A 19963-nucleotide genomic window follows, 5' to 3' on the forward strand; every position below is an offset into this window, starting at 1 on the left:
TGCTTCTATAAAATTAGTTATTGAAAGATTTAGACAAATAATTTTCTATTTTTGATATATAATTCAATTAAAAGATTAAAAGTTCATAATATTTTCTAAAACCTTAAAAGTTAGCACGAAGTTGCATTTAATTTTGACCAATCCGCATCAAGATTTTATTTGTTAAAACTGTCGCGACCGGAACAGGAAATCCGCGAAGCGGTAACCAAGGGCAATACCCTGTCGACCACGACGCCGAAATAATAACACGAGCCTCTGCAATGAAATAGACCGTTGTCTGTAAATTAGCAGGATTTTATTGACAGGAACGGAGACAGTCTTGCCAAAGAAGTAACATCATGGCAATGAAAACAGTTCAATTAAATACGGCCACTATAGGACCGGAATCGTGGCGAAATGCCTCCTTGAAGGCAATCAAGCTGTCGCAGAATATCGTGGGACGGAGCGACAAAGCTTGCGATTTGGGCAGGTCTATGGACCCTGTCCCGCAACTGAGAGATACTGTTGGACAACTTAGTAATGATGAAATTCATCGATATGTTAGAGAAACCCGCGTTGTGGTTGCCAAACTTAGAGAAAGCATGTTGGATACAAACGAAGAAATTAAAATGCTTACCAGAGGGAAGGAAGCGCTCGAAAAAGCCCTGGAACATAAACGCAAAGACATTAAACTAAACAGAGAAAGTTCCGATATTCGTGTTTCAAGACCAGCAAGGGAAAAGGTAGGCATATGTTGTACTTAATTTTTTTATTTCCTGTAATGTTAATTAAATGATAAGGAAATGCAATTTCTCTTATCAAATGTGTTTTTACATGTTAGCGTTCACAGTGTTGAAAAAAAAACAAAAACAAAAAAAATTATATTTAATATAGATGATAATTCCCTCGGCCATATAAGAGTTTGAAATCCAAAGAATTATGTCATGTGCCAATGAAATCTACCCCTGCCCCTGTCCATACACCTAATTTAAAAGATATTTATGATAACTAAGACCAGAAACATTTTACCTGTGGGAAAAATGAAGTTGTCTGACTTTTTCCCCTTTTTCTTTCTATCCTTTCATTATAAATGCTTCAGATATCCAAATGGATCTAATTGAAATAAATTTGGATGATTGTTTATATCAAGTTGAAACAATCTAAAATATAAATAGCATTAAGGATAAAACCATTGTTTTGTTTTCCTTTTTGAGTTTTAAGTGATGAAAGTTGAAAATTAAAATCATTTTGCTTCAAGCCATTTTTAAATTGTAGAATACAAATATATACATTCATTTATGTTTGCAAATTAAAGATAAGAGTATTTTGTGTTATGTTTGCTTCTGAAGGAAATATCTGATCCCTAAACAGTGTGTCATCAAACACAGACTGTTGCTAGACATGTTTTTCAATTCAATATTCTTGATAATTAGGTATCGATTGTATTCATTCCTGTCACAATGATTGAACTTCATCTATTTTACATGACCAGATTGCATTAGTGTTGAACAAAGAATTAATTAGTAGTCTCTGAAAGAGAAATCAATTTCTGTTTCACCCTTCAATTTACTGGTCGATTTAGATGAAACTTTCAGGATTGTGTTAATATTTTTAATCAGAAAGGAGATTTGCAGGAGAAATGTCTTTTTTTATTCATTCATAGGTGGAATATAAAGATATATCATGACCAGGTTTTTATTGGAAAGAAATATGAAACCATGTTTTGTGATACCCTGGATAGATCATAATCTTTTTGAGATATGAATCTAGCCTCTTATTTAACTACTATAATTGAGAAAGCTTTTTACCTAAACCAGAGTCTTAAGTATTTTTTGAAAATGTGTGATAAAAAGAATTAAAAGGAAATACTAGATTGCTGCACTTTGAATTGGAGTAACAAATGACATCTTTCTTCACTTAGCACCTGTTTGGTGAAGAGCTCTTCAGTTGGAAATCAAATTAAGCCTTATCAATGAGGAAACGCTCAATAAAAATCATAAGTCCCTTGTGGATGATTTTGTTTGTAAACAAATTATTTCAATATCAAACTTGCCCTGCAATTAGAATGCATGACCGAAGCTTTTGTATGCATATAAATGCGTAACACCATAGCGTTCTCCCTCAATCAGACGTAGCAACGACTGGGGTGCTAAATTGCATCTATTATGTAGAATTTAAATGAGTATTTGGGGTGAAAGAGAGTTTATATTTCTCCTTTTTAAACCACTGTTAACAATCATTGATGTTTAGTTAAGGAGTCATGAATAATTGTGCGTATAATCTAAATATTATCTTGTATAATCTGAGCAAGGTGCATTAGTGGTGTTTAGCTAGGCTATTTACCAAAGATCAAGTTTCTGACCCTAAGTTGGTTTGTATTAACATGTCAGTCTCTTTATCTCCCTGGTTACAATTGTCACCAATAATTGTCACCCCCAATTGTCACCCTAAATCACTATGAATTTAAGTCTTTAATCTTAATCTAAAGAAATTAATAGAAAGTAGAATCTCAGACTGTCAAAACTGACAGTTTCTTAAATAGATGGATGAATGTGTTACCTTTAAATTAAACAGTGTTACTTGAAATATGAGCATCATATGGCAAGTGGTAAACAGTTAAAGCTATAAGTTTGGGATTACCAAAATTCTTCAAAATAATTATTTTTGGTCTCAAAAATATTTATTCAAGTTCTTGCACTTGTTGGTCTGTTTATCCAATGTCAGTGGCAGCTTTAGAATAAGTAATAAAACTTGACTCTATAAACAGAGTATTATTCAAACTAAATAAATAATAATACAAATTATTCAAGTGAAAATCACCATCTTGTGTGAAAGCATTGTTGTTGATAATGTTTAGCCTGGTTACCAAGGAAGCATGAATTAAGTGATCACTCTGTCCTGATTAATTTTCTGTTATGGCCCCCTCTTATCTGTGAGCCTATGTTAAACATGCTCTTTAGAGGCATTTGATGCACTGAAGCAAAATTTATTGCTCAGTAATTACATATGTCTAGGTTATAGACATATTTATAACCTATCATGGCTTTGAGAATATGGTATAATTATGTGGTATTCCAAAAATCAGACCATGTGTCTGGTTTTGAATTTGCTAAAACATTTTATGAATGGGTCAAACATTTTCTATTTATTTATAATTTTTTATTTACATTTATTTGAAAAAAATTACCACTTTTAAGAAAAGATAATAAACATTTATTCAAATTAAAATTAGATTATTTTTCTTCACTTTCATTTATTTATCATATTTATCTAGTAGTCATTTTAGTCATTTTCAAAGTTCATGTGTTCTTTTAGGACATAGATGGAGCAGATGATTTGCTTGGTGCAGAGCGTATGCACTTGCTGAATTTGAAGAGGATGTTAGAGGCACAGCTTAAATTAGTACAACAACAACTACAAGTAAGTATTTTTCATTTTAGAAATATTACCAAGAGCACGAGTAATATTTTAAAATTTCTTTGTAAAAAGCTTATTAATGATAATAGCCAGTGTCATTTTGATTGTATTTTCCTTTAATATTTTCCTTTTACATTTTATGAAACTAATATTATAATTGTTAAATCATTATCCCTTAAATTTCATTGTTCTCATTTTATTTTTCTACCAGGTATTAGATGTAGCCAGAAAGCGCCTAGCAGCTACTATACAGGAGCGTTCCCGTGTTCTTGACCTTGTATGCCACGCCCTTTCCTCTGTAGCCAACACCACTGTCCAACACACCAACAATGGCAGAATGAGTGTAAACGGGTACATGGGGTCCACACCACTGCCTCCAAGGGTTGACCCAATTGGACCCTTCACACCCGAGGCAGAGATTTCTTTGAATGAAGCCAGCGATGCCAGGAACCGCTCTGGCATGCTTCGACGGGAGTTGAAGGATCTGATCGACCGCACAGAACAGCTTCAGCAGAGTGCACACAAGTCTGTCAATGATGGACTCACAAGGAAGATAGGAGAGACTGCCACACTCAAGGTAAGACAGCCCAACTGTCAGGATGAAGATTAACAGGAATAATAAGGCGCGTCTGATTCAAAATTCATTTGAAAACATTCCTTTTGGGTTATTGTTCTGTATTTTAATTTATTGAATGAAGATGGATTTGGTGACAGCTCCTCTACAGGTGAATAAGTTGTTTGAGGAATGACAAGAAAGTGAAGTCATATTTCTGTCATGATTATTTTCAATTCATACATATTTCAGCAACACTTGCAAGTTGGTGCCGGTGAAAATAGACACTCTATCCACAGAGCTCAGAGATGGTATGATGCCACAGAGAGGGCGTGGGGATACACCAGGGTAAGTTCATAGTTAGATAGATATAGTAGTATGTGAGATCTGTTTTCACCAGAACTAGTTTAGACCAGATATGGTCCTGTTAAAACACCATGTTGGATGTAGACTTAAAGAAGTCCTGTCTGAATGAACTTCTAATATTTAATATGGATAAAGCATGGTTTGGAGTTAAATGAATAGCTGTGGTAGAGAAGAACTATTTGAAAAGTCATACATTGTGGTAGTGAGACAAGTGAAATACTGTGATACATTTTATTAATGCTTTTTAATTTATACTTTATATTCATATTATAATTATATATAATAATTATTTATATTATAATTTCTCTATATATCAGGGTCCAGTGACTACTTCTGACTTGACCACCCGTGAACGCCTTGACCGCCCTCTGGTCAAGATCTACCAACGCCACCCAGGCACTCAGTTGCCAGAGGCACAACTTATTGTGAAGGTATGATATTCCTTTTTTTTTCTGAAACTGCAAATTTATAAGTGACTATCAATGCATATGTTTTCTTTTTCTGTATGAATTTCAACTCTACAATAAAACAATTCATGAAATATTGCTTGTAGTTTTTTATTTTGGATAGTCATGTCATGAAAAAATTATTTTGGTCTTTTAGAAAGGCAGCAGCCATTCACTGACATAATTTTGAGCATTTTGGGAACCAATTTTTTATCGCATAAAGTGTCAAATTTATTGCAAAGTAAAAAAGATTTAATATTACGTTTTAAAATTACAATATTTATCCTTTCAGGGAGGGGATGGCCTTCTGGATTCTCTAACAGCTACCAGCAGGAACATTGGCTTGCTCAAGTTGGCTCAACTGAAGCTGAAAGAGGACATTCGGGACAAGAAAAGTGCCATGGATGTGGACAGCAGCATCTACAGACTGCGACGACGCAAAGCCAACCATCGCTGGGTCATGGGAGAGGCATTTTGAACCCATCGTTAGCTCAACATACTTTTTTTTTCGTAAAATTAAAGCCTTGCTTGTGTGCATTGCTTTATGCTTTATATTTTTATTTAAAGGAAGGACCAAGTCTCAAAGGATTACTCTTTATTGTCACAATCTGCAAAAGGAAGGCCATCACAAAGAAAAAAAAAATCAAACTGTATAGAATTCACCTGATCAATATCTTTAATAGCCTTCCCTTCACTGGCAAGAGCCTATTTCACCATCAAACACATTAAATGAGAAAGTTATTTTTGACAAGAAGAAATACAACATCAAAACCAGTGCAATGGCCAAAGAAATTGGACTGCATGCAGATTTGTACATAAAAATAATCAGAGATTGACACTGCTGAGGAGACAATCTGAGTTTTTTTTTAACAACTTGTCAAAAGTGACAGTTGAACAGCTAGAAGTATTATGCATAAATGTGAGACATTCCAAGATACTGTATTTACTGAATTGCTCAAATAGAAATTAGATAATGACAAGAACGGAGCTCAACTTAGATGCTCCCTTAGCCAGTGGTATATTACTACTGATGAGGACTGTGATTTTCTGCTGTTTCGATCTCTGCTTCATATTCTTGTATATCATACAATTTTTCCCACTTTAACTGTAACATATTTCATTTTTTCATTTTTTTTTTTTTTTTTGTCATGTGAATAATAAGTACATTTACTCAGTGATCACGTTTGAAATTAACTGAAATAAAAATTTTCAAAAATATGTAATTTTCCTTGCTGTAGTGGAATGAAGGTGTTTATTTAGAGTAGGTACTGCACTGGGTTCAAATCAAGATTTCATGTACATCCCCCAATCCCCACCAAGTTTAAGACCCCATTCCTTCACCTAGATCGATCTAGCAGGATCGACCCTTCTCCAAAGGGTTTCTCGCTAAATTACATTCAGCTTACACAGCTCTGATGTCTGTCATGCCTTTTGAAGCTATTAGGGGGTAATTAACTGTTATTTGGCGGCTTCAGTAGGCATGCCAGACATCTAAACTGCTTAATCTGAATTCATTTACCAAGAATCCCCTCTGAGATGGGTCGATCTAGGTATGGGAATCTAGGTAGGTATGCTGAGAAAGTAAAACTCTTCTATATTGCTGTCCACTTTTTTACAAAGGACATCCTTGAAAAATTTAATATTTCTAATTAGGTATAACTGCCTTGAAAATTGTCCTAAAGTGTTTTCTATGAACATATCCTTCAAAGTTTCTGATCTTTCCTAATTCAGAGTTAAACACTAAAACCTCTGAAATATTGCTACGCAATACCCAAATTTTCTTCCGAGATGTATAGGATGACATGGCAGTTTAAGTGACTGGTCAGACATTTTTAAAAACTTTACTTCAGTTCCTCTTGGAAATGGTGTAAAACATCCAATCTAAGGACAGGGATAAATCAAACACTGACTAGAGAGCAAGAGAAAAATCCAGTTTTTTTTTCCAAAGAAAATCCAATTTGGTAGAAAAACCCCTGATAGTTTTTAACATGTATTAATTTGATATGTGATTAAGTGAAACACAACTTGATTTAAAAAAGACACTTCCACAAAAAGCTGTCAGAGGCCCAGGCAGCAAAGATGTCACAATTCTGAAAATCCGATTTCATATAAATTTCATTTATTTCTTGTACTTTTCACATTGATATCTTACAGTATATACTAGTTAATTTCTTTATCATTACAACATGTAACTTTATTTCTCATTATGTACACTCCCCCACAGGCAGAATCGACAATTGTCTTCTGTATATATTTATATAAATATGCCAACAAGGCCAAATTGATAGCTGTTTAATATGTACATATATAATAACTAACCTGCAGCTAATAACACTGGTGCCAATTTTTGTTTACATTTTGACATATATTAACATTCTTTGTCAATAGAAAACATGCGTATGTCAAGATTAAACAAATAATTCTTGAAGCATCAGATGCATTCTTCACAGGCTAACACATCAAGTGCCAAGCACATTAAATTGAAGCAAGATTTTCACTCGACACCATATTCATTCCTACAGGCTGATACACTATATATATCTCTAAATCCCCGTTAATCTGATACAGCAGATAACAACAAAGTTCTTATTTTCTAATTTCGTATCCAAGATCTGCTAAATTGTTGGACCCTACAATTAAAGTGTTGATATAATAAGATATCCCATACAGAGTTATAGACTTGGATAGAGCAAATAACCATACTACTTGGACTACTGTATTGATGCTCTAGCTAGAAAGGGAAGGGAACAGATTGAGCAAGACAAAAGAAACCTTTTTTTATAGTTGACAAAAGACTAGTTCATACCTGCTTGCTGAAACAGCAGTGTAGTTCACAATGCAGTATTATTCACCACACCCTACCAAACTAAGTAAAATGACTGTGGCAGTTAATGAGTGGGTCAGCAAGCTGATGTGAACTGGCCTCCATGTAAGTACTTGTAGTGGCCATTCTCCATATGTTAGACTTGAAAAGCTAAGCAAACAGTGCTTACACGATCTGACATTGACTGAGAAACTGGGATGATGTGAACATTTCTGATTAGACACAAAAATAAATTTTTTCGAAAACTAACAAAAGTGTAGAAGCTTATTAATTAGTAAAAAACAAAACAAAACATACAATGAATTTGCATGGCCAGTCAATTAAATTGGTTGGAAAGCACCAATGTTATTTCATTTTAAGCTTTTTGTCTACAACAAAATATATGATGGTGGCACTGGCATACATAATTGTACAAAGGAAGCTATCCATCTGAAGATTTTTAAGAGAAGCCGTCTACCTGCCACCCAATCACCCTATATACTGTTACTAGTCACAGGATACGGGAGTTGAATCATGAAAGAGAATAAAAGAAAATTTTTACAACAACGAATCAATGGAATGCTTATAAACTGCAGTCTTGTAAGAGAGAAAATGACCAAATGCCAAAATAGGGCACCATTCCCAGTTACTATATACTGTCACGGAAATATCATCCCTTTTCTTTCAGTTATGAATGAGCAAAAATTAATTCAGATAGCTAAATCAGGTACAAGCACAGTCAAATAAATAAATAAAAAGAACCTTGCTTCGGATGCTTCCATTTCTTTCTACTTTCATTCTTCAATCTTACAAGTCCCCATTCCGTAATGCCACGTGCGCTGATGGTCCTGTGCCTGTACAATTGGTTTTTATATACTATTACCAGCATATACATATGATATGACACTAAGCACCGAGTCACTATGTGTGGGAAATGAGACAGAACACACAGGTCATAATTGTTAAATGGGCAAGACTACAGTCATGCATGTATCAATTTACTGATAGTACTACATGTGAATGCTAAAGCCATGTGTTTCTAAGCAAAACAACTTGAGTGTCTCCCCTAAAAAAGCCAGACTTTCACTCTGCAGTTATACTACCAGCATACTACTTTTCACATACAGGCGACTTGAAAAGTCAACTAATCATAAATGAATTATACAGCATTTAAACATTTGAACAAGAATGTAATGGATCCTTGTTGTACATAAATAGTGCAAATAATGCTCCCCCCCCCCCTCCAAGTGCTAAGACTGCTACATTGTGCCAAACTAGTATTGTAATCAAGAGAAAAAACCTGAACAAAGAGATACAGCTTATAAGCTGTGAAAGAAATTTCACATCTCACTCTTATCCAATCCCTGGCTTATCAGCCTTTTGTGTCCCTTTGTGCCATGCAAAGAATAATGGGGCAGGTTTGTTTTAATATGTAATTCAGGCCACTGCATTCACCAAAACATCTTAAAAAGAATTTTGGGACTACCTTTAACTATTGCTTGCACCACAGTAATTGCACTGTCTCATATACAGAGGTGGGGTTCACAAACAATATTCCTGTTTTAGTCAAATTGCCAAAAATGTCTGCAAAATCAAAGGTTTGAACCAAAACCATGACAATATTAAATATTTAATAAAACAAATACATGTTTAACCAATGAAAGAAAAGAAATACTGTTGTTGTGAGCCCAGAAAATTAAGAGATGGATATGATTATAACAGGTTTTACTATTTTCCATGTGCATCTTTATCAAGCTGAACAGCATCACTCAAAGAGAGATCCAAATTTCAGTCTTTGGTGGACAGTTCCTGTCACATTTCAACTACAGAGTTATATCATCCAGTTTCTGTATCATTTAACATTGATCATGGTGGTGTCTGTAACAGTAAACATTATATTTCTGAAGCAAAAAGTGCGTAAACAGCCCCCATCCCTGCTCCCCTTTCCCCTAATGTTCCATGCACATGTGGACTCGCGCACCCACCAATTCTCCAGGCACCCACTAATTCTCTGGTCCCCGAAGCAGTGATTCCATACTTAAACCGCACCCAATCATTCACTCATTATTAATGGTTAGAAAGAGTGTGACCTCTGCATTTTCAGTTGTCATTTCTCAAAAATGACCAAATGCAGTTGGCCCTTCTCAAAAATGACAATATTTCCTTATTTCCGACACTTGTTCCCTCCCAAAATTCACTGATCCAGTGTGCCTCATACAGCAATATATATATTTATATTATTTCTCCCTCAAATAGAGGGCATTTGCACAATGCTTCCCAGTTTTTTCATCATCCTCTGTCTCAACTGCACATGATTTTCTCATGAATATCACTCTGGGCCACACTCCCCCAGGAAATGTGCTCGGTTCTATCTACAGAGGCTTCCAGTTTTAGTTGTCTGTCCATGGTTAATTTGTGGTATATATATAGCTAGCAGGCACATCCCTCTTTATTGGCTGGCTGATCTGTGTTAATTGCATTGCGAGGTGCCGAAGGTTTGTGTTGAACTCCCGACTCTGCTGCATTCAAATCCAAACTGGAATGAAAATTGATGCAAGGTCAATTTCCTGTAAAGGAAATGTCACTTATTCATATACTATAAAAGATTCTGATTAATCTGGACTGGACAATACACTTGTAATAATTACACCAAGTATAATAATCACAGTTTGGAGAAAATGTTTCTTAACATACACAGTAAACAGTAAAATGTTTTTTTTAATGATATTTAAAATTTTAACAGAAAACTGATAAACAAACTATAATTACTATGTGTGAATACATGTAATAGATCATATATCTAGTATAAATTTGCTGAAAAAAATTCAGCAAGCTCTAAGTCCTGTAGAGCATCCTATCAAATAATCAAACGTGACTTCTTGCTTTGCTTTCAAATCAAGTACGTTTTTTATTACATGGCCCATTTACACTATTATACCCCTCTATACCTATGAAGACAAATTACCATCATTATACATATCCTAGCATGATAATTACATGTAGGGAAAAATCATCAAGAAGATTAGGTCTGTAAGCTATAGGTTGCATGCAAATTGAAAGCATGCTCTTCAGAGCACACTCTAGAGAATGAATAGCTTTTATTTTCAATAAATTCCAAGAAGGCATTCAGAACAAATCTCACTGGGCATACACAGCTGGTTTTACCACTTTTAGACTAACAACAATACAAAGACAGTCTCAAGGCACTTAAAGATCTATGTCATCCTTGGGGGCCTAAATTATAACTTGGTTAAACCTAGCTTCTTTTTCACCAAGCTGATCTCTAAACCCAGGGACCACACAACGGTGGGGTTATCAGTGTCTACTTGAGGAAGCCCATAAGTTATTTACTTTTTTTTTTGTCCAATAGGGCTGGAGGCCCCATGAATTAACAAAATGGCTTTTAAAGAGCACTTGTGACACTGAGGGATTATAAATTGATGCAAACTTGCATTCTGTGGGCAACTAGCAATTTGACCACTTGTGACGGAGAAACTCAATTTAGTAGTCTTTCCAAATACTGCTGTTCTAAAGTTGATGGTTTTCATGTCAAAACTTACCTGCCATCTTGAATATTTTGATATATTTTTCGTGCTGTATCTAAAAATGCCTCTTCTACATTTTCACCTCTGAAAAATAAAATGAGGTACTTATGAGTCTCAGTTGTCGACAATATGAGAAATGTAATATTTTATTCTATTTGCTGGATACACAAACAGTATTTTCAGTATCCAATTTGCTATAGAGAGTATGTTGTATTGTACATATAACATGATTTTTTTTTTCAAAGACTTCTTAACTGGCAAAGACATAATATCATGTCATTTCAACCGCACCTCTAACTAGAAGTCAAACAAGTACAACAGCACCGAAGGATGCAGGCAAATCTGGGATAGCAGTTAAAAAATTCAGCACAAATTATTTTTACAACTTCACTAGCATGTGGTTAGTCATACTTACGTTTTTGCACTACATTCTAAAAACATTAAACCTGGAAAAGAGAAAGCAATTCATGTATCTTTGTTAACATTCTTACTACTACCTCTATGACAACTGTGTTATTGACACATTAATTACTTTCAAGACAGAAAAATATAAACATTGTTTAAGAATTTTGAAAGATCTTTTTTTTCGTATTATGGTATTTTTTCAAATCTGTGCACTGTATACAAATTCAACTCCTCATGTGATATCATACCCACCATTTTCATCAGCAAACTGTTTTGCTTCCTCATACGTCACATCTCGCTGTGCTTCTAAATCTGATTTATTTCCAATCAAAAATATCACCTGAAATACCACAAGATTAAAACTGAGCATGGACCATTGGTCTGTATCACCTCAAAAAACGCACTATAAGTTTACAACATGAAATAAAGATTATATCAAGAACAAATAACAAGAACTGCCAACTAACATCATTTATATGCACATATCTAATTTATCCTTTTTATTATCAGGCACATTTTAGGTTTTATCTTTTTTTATAACATGGATCAAGCAAATCACTTAAAGTTTACAGTTAGCAATTTAGCACTTTGATATTAAAAAAATTCTGACAATATATTTTATCCCAGTACTAAAATCCAATAAGAACAGAAACACTTACTGTATTTGGATTAGTTAAATTCCTAGCATCTGTTAGCCAGCTACTTAAATGATTATATGTACTGCGCCTGCAAAGAAGTTAAAATCCTTAGAAATCCATGCACTTATTTCACATGGCCATAAGGAGATTACACAAAACTTGTGTGGCACAAGAATCGAGGATGGAAAAAAAACAAAAATTAAGGGGCATTAGTGAGTCACGCAGCAGTCTAAATATTCATCTATCCCTGCATTTCATAAAACACATCATAAAACCCATGCTGGCCGTAGGTGAGTAATATGGCATGGAACTGTATAGAAAACTAATGTTATTCTCCCACGAGTCCACTCCAACTACTCAAGTAAATATTGATTTCTTTGATGGCAGAGAACTGAGCCAAAGATACTTTATCATCACTCACCCTTAATTTAAGGATGCTATGCTGTCTGCAAATGAGATAAGCTCCTTTTGTTACAGTATTGGTGTCAGGGATAGCCAGTCAATGGCCTTGGTAATAAATTCGTTTTTTTTTTTTTTTTTTTTTCATGTAAGGATTTATCTATTTCAATATACTTCACAGTTGGGGTAAGTTCATTTTTTCATGGTCACTGAATTCATGTCAGTTCAGCTCTCCCACACGACTCTTCTCCTATAACACAGTGGTTTCTAGAAACATTTAAGTGACTCCCCATTAATTTCTTTTACCATGAGCATACTAGTACAGTAACTGACCTTGTTATATCGTATACCATGAGGGCACCTGCTGCTCCTCTGTAGTAACTCCTTGTCACTGCACGAAACCGTTCCTGTCCCGCTGTGTCCCAGATTTGAAGTTTGATTTTTTGTCCAGAGACTTCGATTATCCTAGACGGAATATAATGTATATATTTAAATATGACTTCTTCATATGCTTTTCTGGCATGGAAAGTTTTTTTTTTTTTTTTTTTTAAACAAACAAGTACCGTAATGTCACATGAATGGTCTGAATATTACCTATTATGTGAAACACATCCTTATCTAATGTTGCAGTTGTTCATGCAAAACATAAATGTAGACACAAAGTACATAATAGAATTAGTCCTCATTCCTTTATGTCCCCAAAAAAAGGTTTTCCACAAAAGAGTGTCTATTTATTAAAGATACAGACATTTATGACAAGGCGAATTGCGGTAATATTAACAAAGTTTTCTGTCTATAAGAAAGCCACATAAATGAGATCTAAAATTTTTGATTTTGACAAAACAGTTGATTCACCAGATGCACCTGTACAGTTCTTTATTACTTTGCTAAATATTGCGAGTTGAGGGTGGTCTTTTAATATGATTTAATCACCATGCAGGACTTTATGATAACTCGTTTGTGACTTAGAACTGCGGGTTTGTAATTACAATCATCAAATTGATGACTAAAACTTTGAGACTGTTCACAATAATTTTTGTCCACCTAGCTAATAGGTGCTGGCTCCAAGTGGTTTCTCATTAAAAGCAATCAGCTTAACAAACTAACATGCCTCCTCTTGTTTCCAACATACTTATTCAATCAACAGATTCTGTGTATTCTACTTAACATCATGTAAGTGTGTCATAATCTGACTGCACTCAGCAAGAGTCCCCATACCAGAGTCCCCACACCAGCTAGTGTGACCACACTCATTCTGCCAGCCCCACAGTGATGTCTTCAGTTGACTAGATAACACATGATCCACTGCGCCATCTGGTGACAAAAACTAGAGTTTTACAGGTCTAAGTAAGTTCAGTTGTGAACACATGCTGAGAATACACTTGGGACATCCTGCAAAGATATATCCCAGAGGGTGGAATGGTTTATAAAGATTACTTACCTAGTGCCGAATTCTACTCCTATAGTGTGTGGGCAGTCTGCCATAACTGTAGAGAAAATAAATAACAATTAGAGTCCTAATTCTTAATTTTATAACAGCAAGGCGGATAAAGCTAGGGAAATGAGTGAATGAGAACTGCAAGAGGAACAAAATATTTTGCTTGAAATGAAGAGACTCAAATATAGTCAACTACACTCAAATATTACACTTCTGAAGGACCCAACCTTATAAGACGGAACTGAAAGAATGAGCTACCCACCAAGCTTTTTAGAGTGTACCTTATTCAAAATGCTGTTGAATAGTTTACTTTTTTAACACCAGACTTAATTCACACAGTTTAAGTTAAACGACTGCAAAATTATCATCCAATGACTTCATTCTATGAAACAGCCGTTTTCAGATTAAAAAAGAAAAATAATAATACTCTTCAAGAAATAAATCTTTTAAGTAATTTTTCATTTACTTCATATACTTACATTTCTTTTCTGTAAACTGGTGGAGCAGACATGATTTGCCAACTCCCATGTCACCTATGATGATGTATTTAAATATATAGGAATAGTTATATGGCCCCGCAGCCATGGTGAACAGTGGTACTCAGTCAATCTGAAAGTAACAATAATATTCATGACATTTATTACTTGTATTGCAATTACAAATTACAAATGAAAATATATTATTACGTACCCTGACATCTGTAAATATTACCTTTTGTATTATTTCCCACACAATGTTTAAATACACAATTGTTTTTGGGTTTCTGAGTAGGTATTTATAGAAAGAAAGAGAAAGGCAAGTCATGAACCATGTCACATGGCAGAATATACCTTTAAGCTATAAACTCATAGTAACAAGCCTGTCAAGGGTGCAATCTACCTTTCTACAACATATTGAGCATTTTGAACTAAATCAGACAACGCACGCTGACATTGGTTTCTCTATTTCTTTCTATTTATGATGGTAAAGAAAGAGAGAGGGGGAGAGGTTAATGGGTACCAAAACATTCCATTATTTAGCACTAGTTAAGTTGTCCAAGGATTGTACTTCCTTCCGAATTCTTAACTTGCTTAGCACTGTAGAGATTTCAATTATACCTGAATAATTAACAAATCTGCTATATAGAATACACGTTATGAATGGGAATAAAAATAGTGTCTTGGCCAAAGGGTCAATCTTTAATGATCAAATTTTCTTTTTCTTACACGTCATAAGTAAGCTTCCCCCCCCCCCTCCCACACACAAACCACCACCACCACAAGTAGGAACCTCAATCATTGTGTATACCAAAAATTATGTACACTGTATATGCAGCATACATGATACAAGACTGTGAGGACTCCAGTCATAGAGTAAGTCTTCACACCATTAACAGCTACCTGGTCTCAATGAATCTACCTCCATATCATGTTTTGTCACCAAGGTAACAGTTATTAACTAAGACAAACTTGACTGTAGTTCCAGTCTAACTAGTTCATGATCGCTGCAAGTGCTTCATTGTTCAGACTGCATGGGAATGTACAATGGTACTGCACCAGAATGGAAATGTTATCTTTTTTTTCTTCATTCAACAAATGCTTTAAGAAGATGAATATGCCCCCCCCCCCCCCCCCCCCCCCAACACCACAACCACCAGATTTGCCCCATCACTGCTAAATAACCACCAAACAACTTCAGACGTGTTGATTTTGAATGAATAATCAATTTAAACTGCATGCCATGTACATAATGTACATATACAAACAGCATCCAATCTTATGATTTTTACATCTGACTGTTACCCCTCTCTCAAAGTAAACCTCCACATAAGGCAAACTGCTCTCACTCTCAGCAGGACATTTATAAAAATCTTCATGTATCAAAATTAAAATCCTATCGGCGTACAACCTGAACCATAATGATATTTAGCAGCTTTATTTTCCCTACCAATAAGCTATAAGTTGACAGTCCACTTCAGGGAGATAACTACCAAGATAACACAGGTCTGAGACAGATCATGAGAGAGGGGGCGTAGTCAGCCCGATATTTTTTTCACTTCCACAATTAAATCAGTGCACATGACGTGTATTTCATTGTGCACTCATTTAACAGTCACCTCCAGAAAAATAAAAGTCTTAATCTGTTTGATACTAAAGTCAGACTCAGTAACTTACATATATGAATCTTCCACAAAGACGTCAGCTGAGTATCTTACTTGTCTTGACTCACCGATCACGTCACATGACAGTTCTATCATTCAACAATGAAAATAAATGAAACAACAACTTTGGGGCTTTAAAGAGCACATGACAGTGCAGGTACATGTTTGATATAGGTCTCCTGTGATTATCAAAGCGATCGGTAGTTAGTGAACCTCTATATAATGCGCTACATCAAATATCCCTTACCTCTGTAGTCAATATTTACACTTTTTCCTGTTTGATCAATCCAATATGGCCGACTATTTTCGGGTTGAACCGAAGGGTTCGCAAGGAGGACTGTCTCACCTACAGCAATCCAAGCACACTGTCGATAACGTGAGCCGAGGCAATAATTTTATTGGATTTATGTGCTTTTTCCTGTCTTCATTTTACTCGTTTCCTTAAAAAAAGCTTGTGGCAACTTTTTATAGCCAATTCTTACTCTTTTCGAAGAAAGAAACCATTCATCGTGTTTTTAAATAGCATTTTAAGCGAAAAGTAAAGTAAAGCACTTGGCGTAAATTATAGGCCTAACTTCTAGGCCTACTTTCAGCCAGGACCTCCCCAAAATGACAAGGAATGAGTTCTTCCCGAGAGACGCAATTTTCTCAAACTGATCATGATGAATTTTTTCTCGACCAGTCCCTGCACTTGGATTCAGTGTCTTATGCCAGTTTGAATTTAATAGTTTTCGCGCTCTTAAATTACACCCCCTTACCGTTGCTTCCACGCACCGATCGCAGAGATGCCAACCTCTGGAAATCCAAAATCTGGAGACTCTAAAATTGGGGCGGAGAGGGGGGGGGGGTTCGCTGCCATTGTGCTCAGGGGGGGGGGGGGGGGGGGGGAACAGAAGCGACCACTCTCTCAACTCCCTCTGCCTCTCCCCAAATAATAAGTTTTTAAAAGATCACCCAACTATTCTGAAGACAAATCGTTTTTTAAGTTTTGCGTGAAATATCAACTCAACATAACAGACAAATAATAATAACTAAACATTTACAACCGAATGGCTTTAAAATTACTTTTGTCGTCTCAACAGCCTCTATCTGAATGTAAAATTTACCACTAAAATGAATGCGAAAGGCTTACTCAGAGCAAATTTTGTTCTCCTAAATGTTTAAAAATTTTATTTATTGTTTTGATTCGGGTATTTGAGACAGGACGTTAGCTGACAGTGATACAAATTTTCAAAGTCGCTTTTATCCGGGAAAGCGGGAGCTTAGTTCTGCATCCGGGAGACTCCCGGATTATCCGGATGTATGCGATCATTACTCCATTTAGCTAAATTACGATGTATCCAAGACGTTACTTCCTCGCATCGATGGACCTACTCTCTCTGGCGTTACTCCCACCATCTGGTTTTCAATGTCGATTCAACATATATTTTCCATTTTCGAATCTCGGCATAAACCAGGGGCGGATCCAGCATTATTTGGCCCTTCCCCCCTCACTTGGCATGGGGTTCGGGCCCGGTGAAGGGCCCCGAGTATTTTTGGTATTTTAGGGGGCGAACGGTGCCATTTGGTAGGTTTAGAAATATGATTCAGCCAGTCAAAATTCTTATTTCAAGAGGGGTCCATCGGTGTGATTTTTTTCAGAAATCGAAGGGGAGGGGCGTCGACCCTGACACCCCCTAAATCCGCCAGTGATAAACGGTATGGTTTCGAAATCAAGAATTATGTTTTTTAGCCTCTGTATCCCATTCATATTATAAATGTATTATGATGCAGGGGTGTAAATGTACGGAGAAGTAGGCTAGATGTAGCTAATCTTGGAGAAATCAAATGAATATCTCTTTCTTTTGACAACATCTGTTGAGGGAACTTTGTGCGATACCAGTGCGTCCCAAAAATGCACTGAAAAAAATTAAAATCATTTTGTTACAGGTAACTCCAGGTTCAACGATGACATCAAATTTGTTCTCATGTTTCATTTGCTTAATCTGACCCTTTCCTTATTCTATTTAGATTTTTTCATTATTTTTATTTTTTATGTCTTTAGAATACAGAAAGGGGTACGTCAAGACTGTTCTTTCACCAAATTTATTCAACTTGCATCCTGAAAATATATTCAGAGAAGTCGAAGATATGAAAGGCGTGAATAAATGAATAATCTGAGATATGCATATGATACAGCTTTGTTAACTAATGCAGACCTACAAGAGTTAGTAACACCAGTCAATTAAAAAGGAAAATTACGTATGGAACGGCAATGAACATAAGAAAAACAAAAAGAATAGCATCAGTCTAATAAGACCGCGTATTATTAAACGGATAATAACTCTAGATCTTCGTATAAGATCTATATTTCACAATAAAAACATTGTGAACAACTCATAGAAATATAATATTTTCTGTTTTACCACAAAAAACGGCAGTTAAAGCTATTATTTTGATGTCTGAGCTTGTCCAACCACGCGACCTCCATAGATGGCTGTACTCTGCAATAATCTCTTAAGAGATTATTACAAAAAAATCTTTTAGTAAAAAAACAGGGACTTACTTTGAATGTTGAAATGGATTCATTGACCATTGATAAGTATGGGAAAATTGTTTTTTACTCAAGAATTTTTTTTTTTTTTTTTTTTTTTTTGCCAAAACGAATCCTTTTAAATTTTACATCTAGTCAACACTCTACAGCTCAGAGACATGGCAATGGCAAAAACAACAATGGAAAAACGGAGACTTTTGAAATGTGAGTATACAAAAAGATATCAAAAATTTTATGGACTGAACACAAAAGTAATTAAGGTTGAGGAAGTATTCAATTATCTAAAAAATAAAACATAATTGAACACCACCAAGAAAAGAAAATTAACATATTTTGGTCATATCATAAGAAAAGATCATTTGCAGCAGTTGTTATAAGAAGAAAATTTAAAGAAGGTCCAGAATAATATGGATGGACAAAATAAAGTAATGGACCAGTCCAAAGAAAAAAAGAGAGAGAGAGATAGTGAAATCCTACGAATGGCACAAGAATGAGAGGCATGGCGATCAATGACATGCGGACAGTGGATGGCCCCTCAGTGATGACCTTTAAATATGACCCAGCTTGGTTTGGAGCCAGGGAGATAAATTATATGGTTAAATGTACTGTAGACCACTTATTTTATAAACGCTCTGATTAATGTGATGGAACTTGATGGATTCACAAAGCGTTGAATGTCCGAAAAATAGCTACTAGCATGTCTAATAGCATGTATGTGACCAAAAACGTAGGCCTGCGCGTGAGATACACAATGAAATATACGATTTTTACAGCAGAATAATTCTAATAATTTTCTTGAAAATTTCTACCTTTTTTTTTCAACTCCCTCAATGTCTTTCCTCAACCGTTACGATTTTGAATATAGCACACATTGGTAGTTAAGGGAAAAGAGTTGGATTTTCCAATTTTTTTCTGCTTTTGTTAGCGTGAAAAATCAATTAGACTCTATGGAAGAGAATAAAACTTTTCCTGCAGACGTTACCGACAGTACACTAGTGTCCGGTGCCTGTCTTACGGGTTTCATACCTGTGCCATATCTGAGACCATTCCCAGAGACTATCGTACTAACTTTGGATCGAACTTTCTCCAAGGGGATTCTCGCTTAATTGCAATTAATTTAAGCGGCTTAGATGTCTGAAGCTGATAGGGGATAATTAACTATCGTTCAGCAGCTTTAGCAGGCGTGCCAGACATCTACGCCACTAAAGCTAAAAGCAATTTAGCGAGAAAACCCCGTGGAGATGGACCGATCCTGTTAGATCGATCTAGGGATGGGAACCCAGTCATAGTGGAGCCTTTTC

The 19963-nt window shown here is 35.5% G+C and overlaps 2 protein-coding genes across 3 annotated transcripts; one reads left to right on the forward strand and one right to left on the reverse strand.

Annotated features, from left to right (window-relative positions):
- Nucleotides 1-57: 57 nt before the first annotated feature.
- On the forward strand, nt 58-5423 carry LOC106159176 (tektin-like protein 1). The gene is made up of 6 exons (XM_013535386.3): nt 58-722; nt 3295-3399; nt 3608-3973; nt 4202-4297; nt 4633-4746; nt 5054-5423. Exons 1-6 carry the CDS (start codon nt 339-341, stop codon nt 5237-5239), a joined length of 1251 nt encoding a protein of 416 aa, XP_013390840.1. The 5' UTR covers nt 58-338; the 3' UTR covers nt 5240-5423.
- A 1435-nt stretch (nt 5424-6858) lies between these two features.
- Nucleotides 6859-16498, reverse strand: LOC106157238 (ras-related protein Rab-14). 2 transcript variants are annotated; one of them, XM_013532830.2, is made up of 9 exons: nt 16377-16498; nt 14469-14598; nt 13993-14038; nt 12885-13016; nt 12174-12240; nt 11767-11854; nt 11525-11555; nt 11125-11193; nt 6859-10100 (listed from the first exon to the last, which is right to left on the reverse strand). In XM_013532830.2, exons 2-9 carry the CDS (start codon nt 14572-14574, stop codon nt 9995-9997), a joined length of 645 nt encoding a protein of 214 aa, XP_013388284.1. In that variant the 5' UTR covers nt 14575-14598; nt 16377-16498; the 3' UTR covers nt 6859-9994. The 2 variants fall into 2 exon arrangements, with proteins under 2 accessions (XP_013388284.1, XP_013388285.1); XM_013532831.2 differs by lacking the exon at nt 16377-16498 and adding an exon at nt 16143-16340.
- Nucleotides 16499-19963: the final 3465 nt, after the last annotated feature.

This window comes from Lingula anatina, chromosome 3 (assembly GCF_051362555.1).
Source record: "Lingula anatina isolate TDL-2025a chromosome 3, LinAna3.0, whole genome shotgun sequence".
Classification (NCBI taxonomy): domain Eukaryota; kingdom Metazoa; phylum Brachiopoda; class Lingulata; order Lingulida; family Lingulidae; genus Lingula; species Lingula anatina.

Excerpts from the sequence above, each read along its gene's own strand:
- LOC106157238 (XM_013532830.2), bottom strand. The coding sequence starts at position 14,574 with ATGGCTGCGGGGCCATATAACTATTCCTATATATTTAAATACATCATC. Across the intron at positions 14,039-14,468 it reads CCAGTTTACAGAAAAGAAAT|TTATGGCAGACTGCCCACAC; the intron begins GTAAGTATATGA and ends TTTTCTCTACAG. Across the intron at positions 11,194-11,524 it reads TTAGAATGTAGTGCAAAAAC|AGGTGAAAATGTAGAAGAGG; the intron begins GTAAGTATGACT and ends TTTATTTTTCAG.
- LOC106159176 (XM_013535386.3), top strand. The coding sequence starts at position 339 with ATGGCAATGAAAACAGTTCAATTAAATACGGCCACTATAGGACCGGAA. Across the intron at positions 4,298-4,632 it reads GGGCGTGGGGATACACCAGG|GGTCCAGTGACTACTTCTGA; the intron begins GTAAGTTCATAG and ends TCTATATATCAG. Across the intron at positions 4,747-5,053 it reads AGGCACAACTTATTGTGAAG|GGAGGGGATGGCCTTCTGGA; the intron begins GTATGATATTCC and ends TTATCCTTTCAG.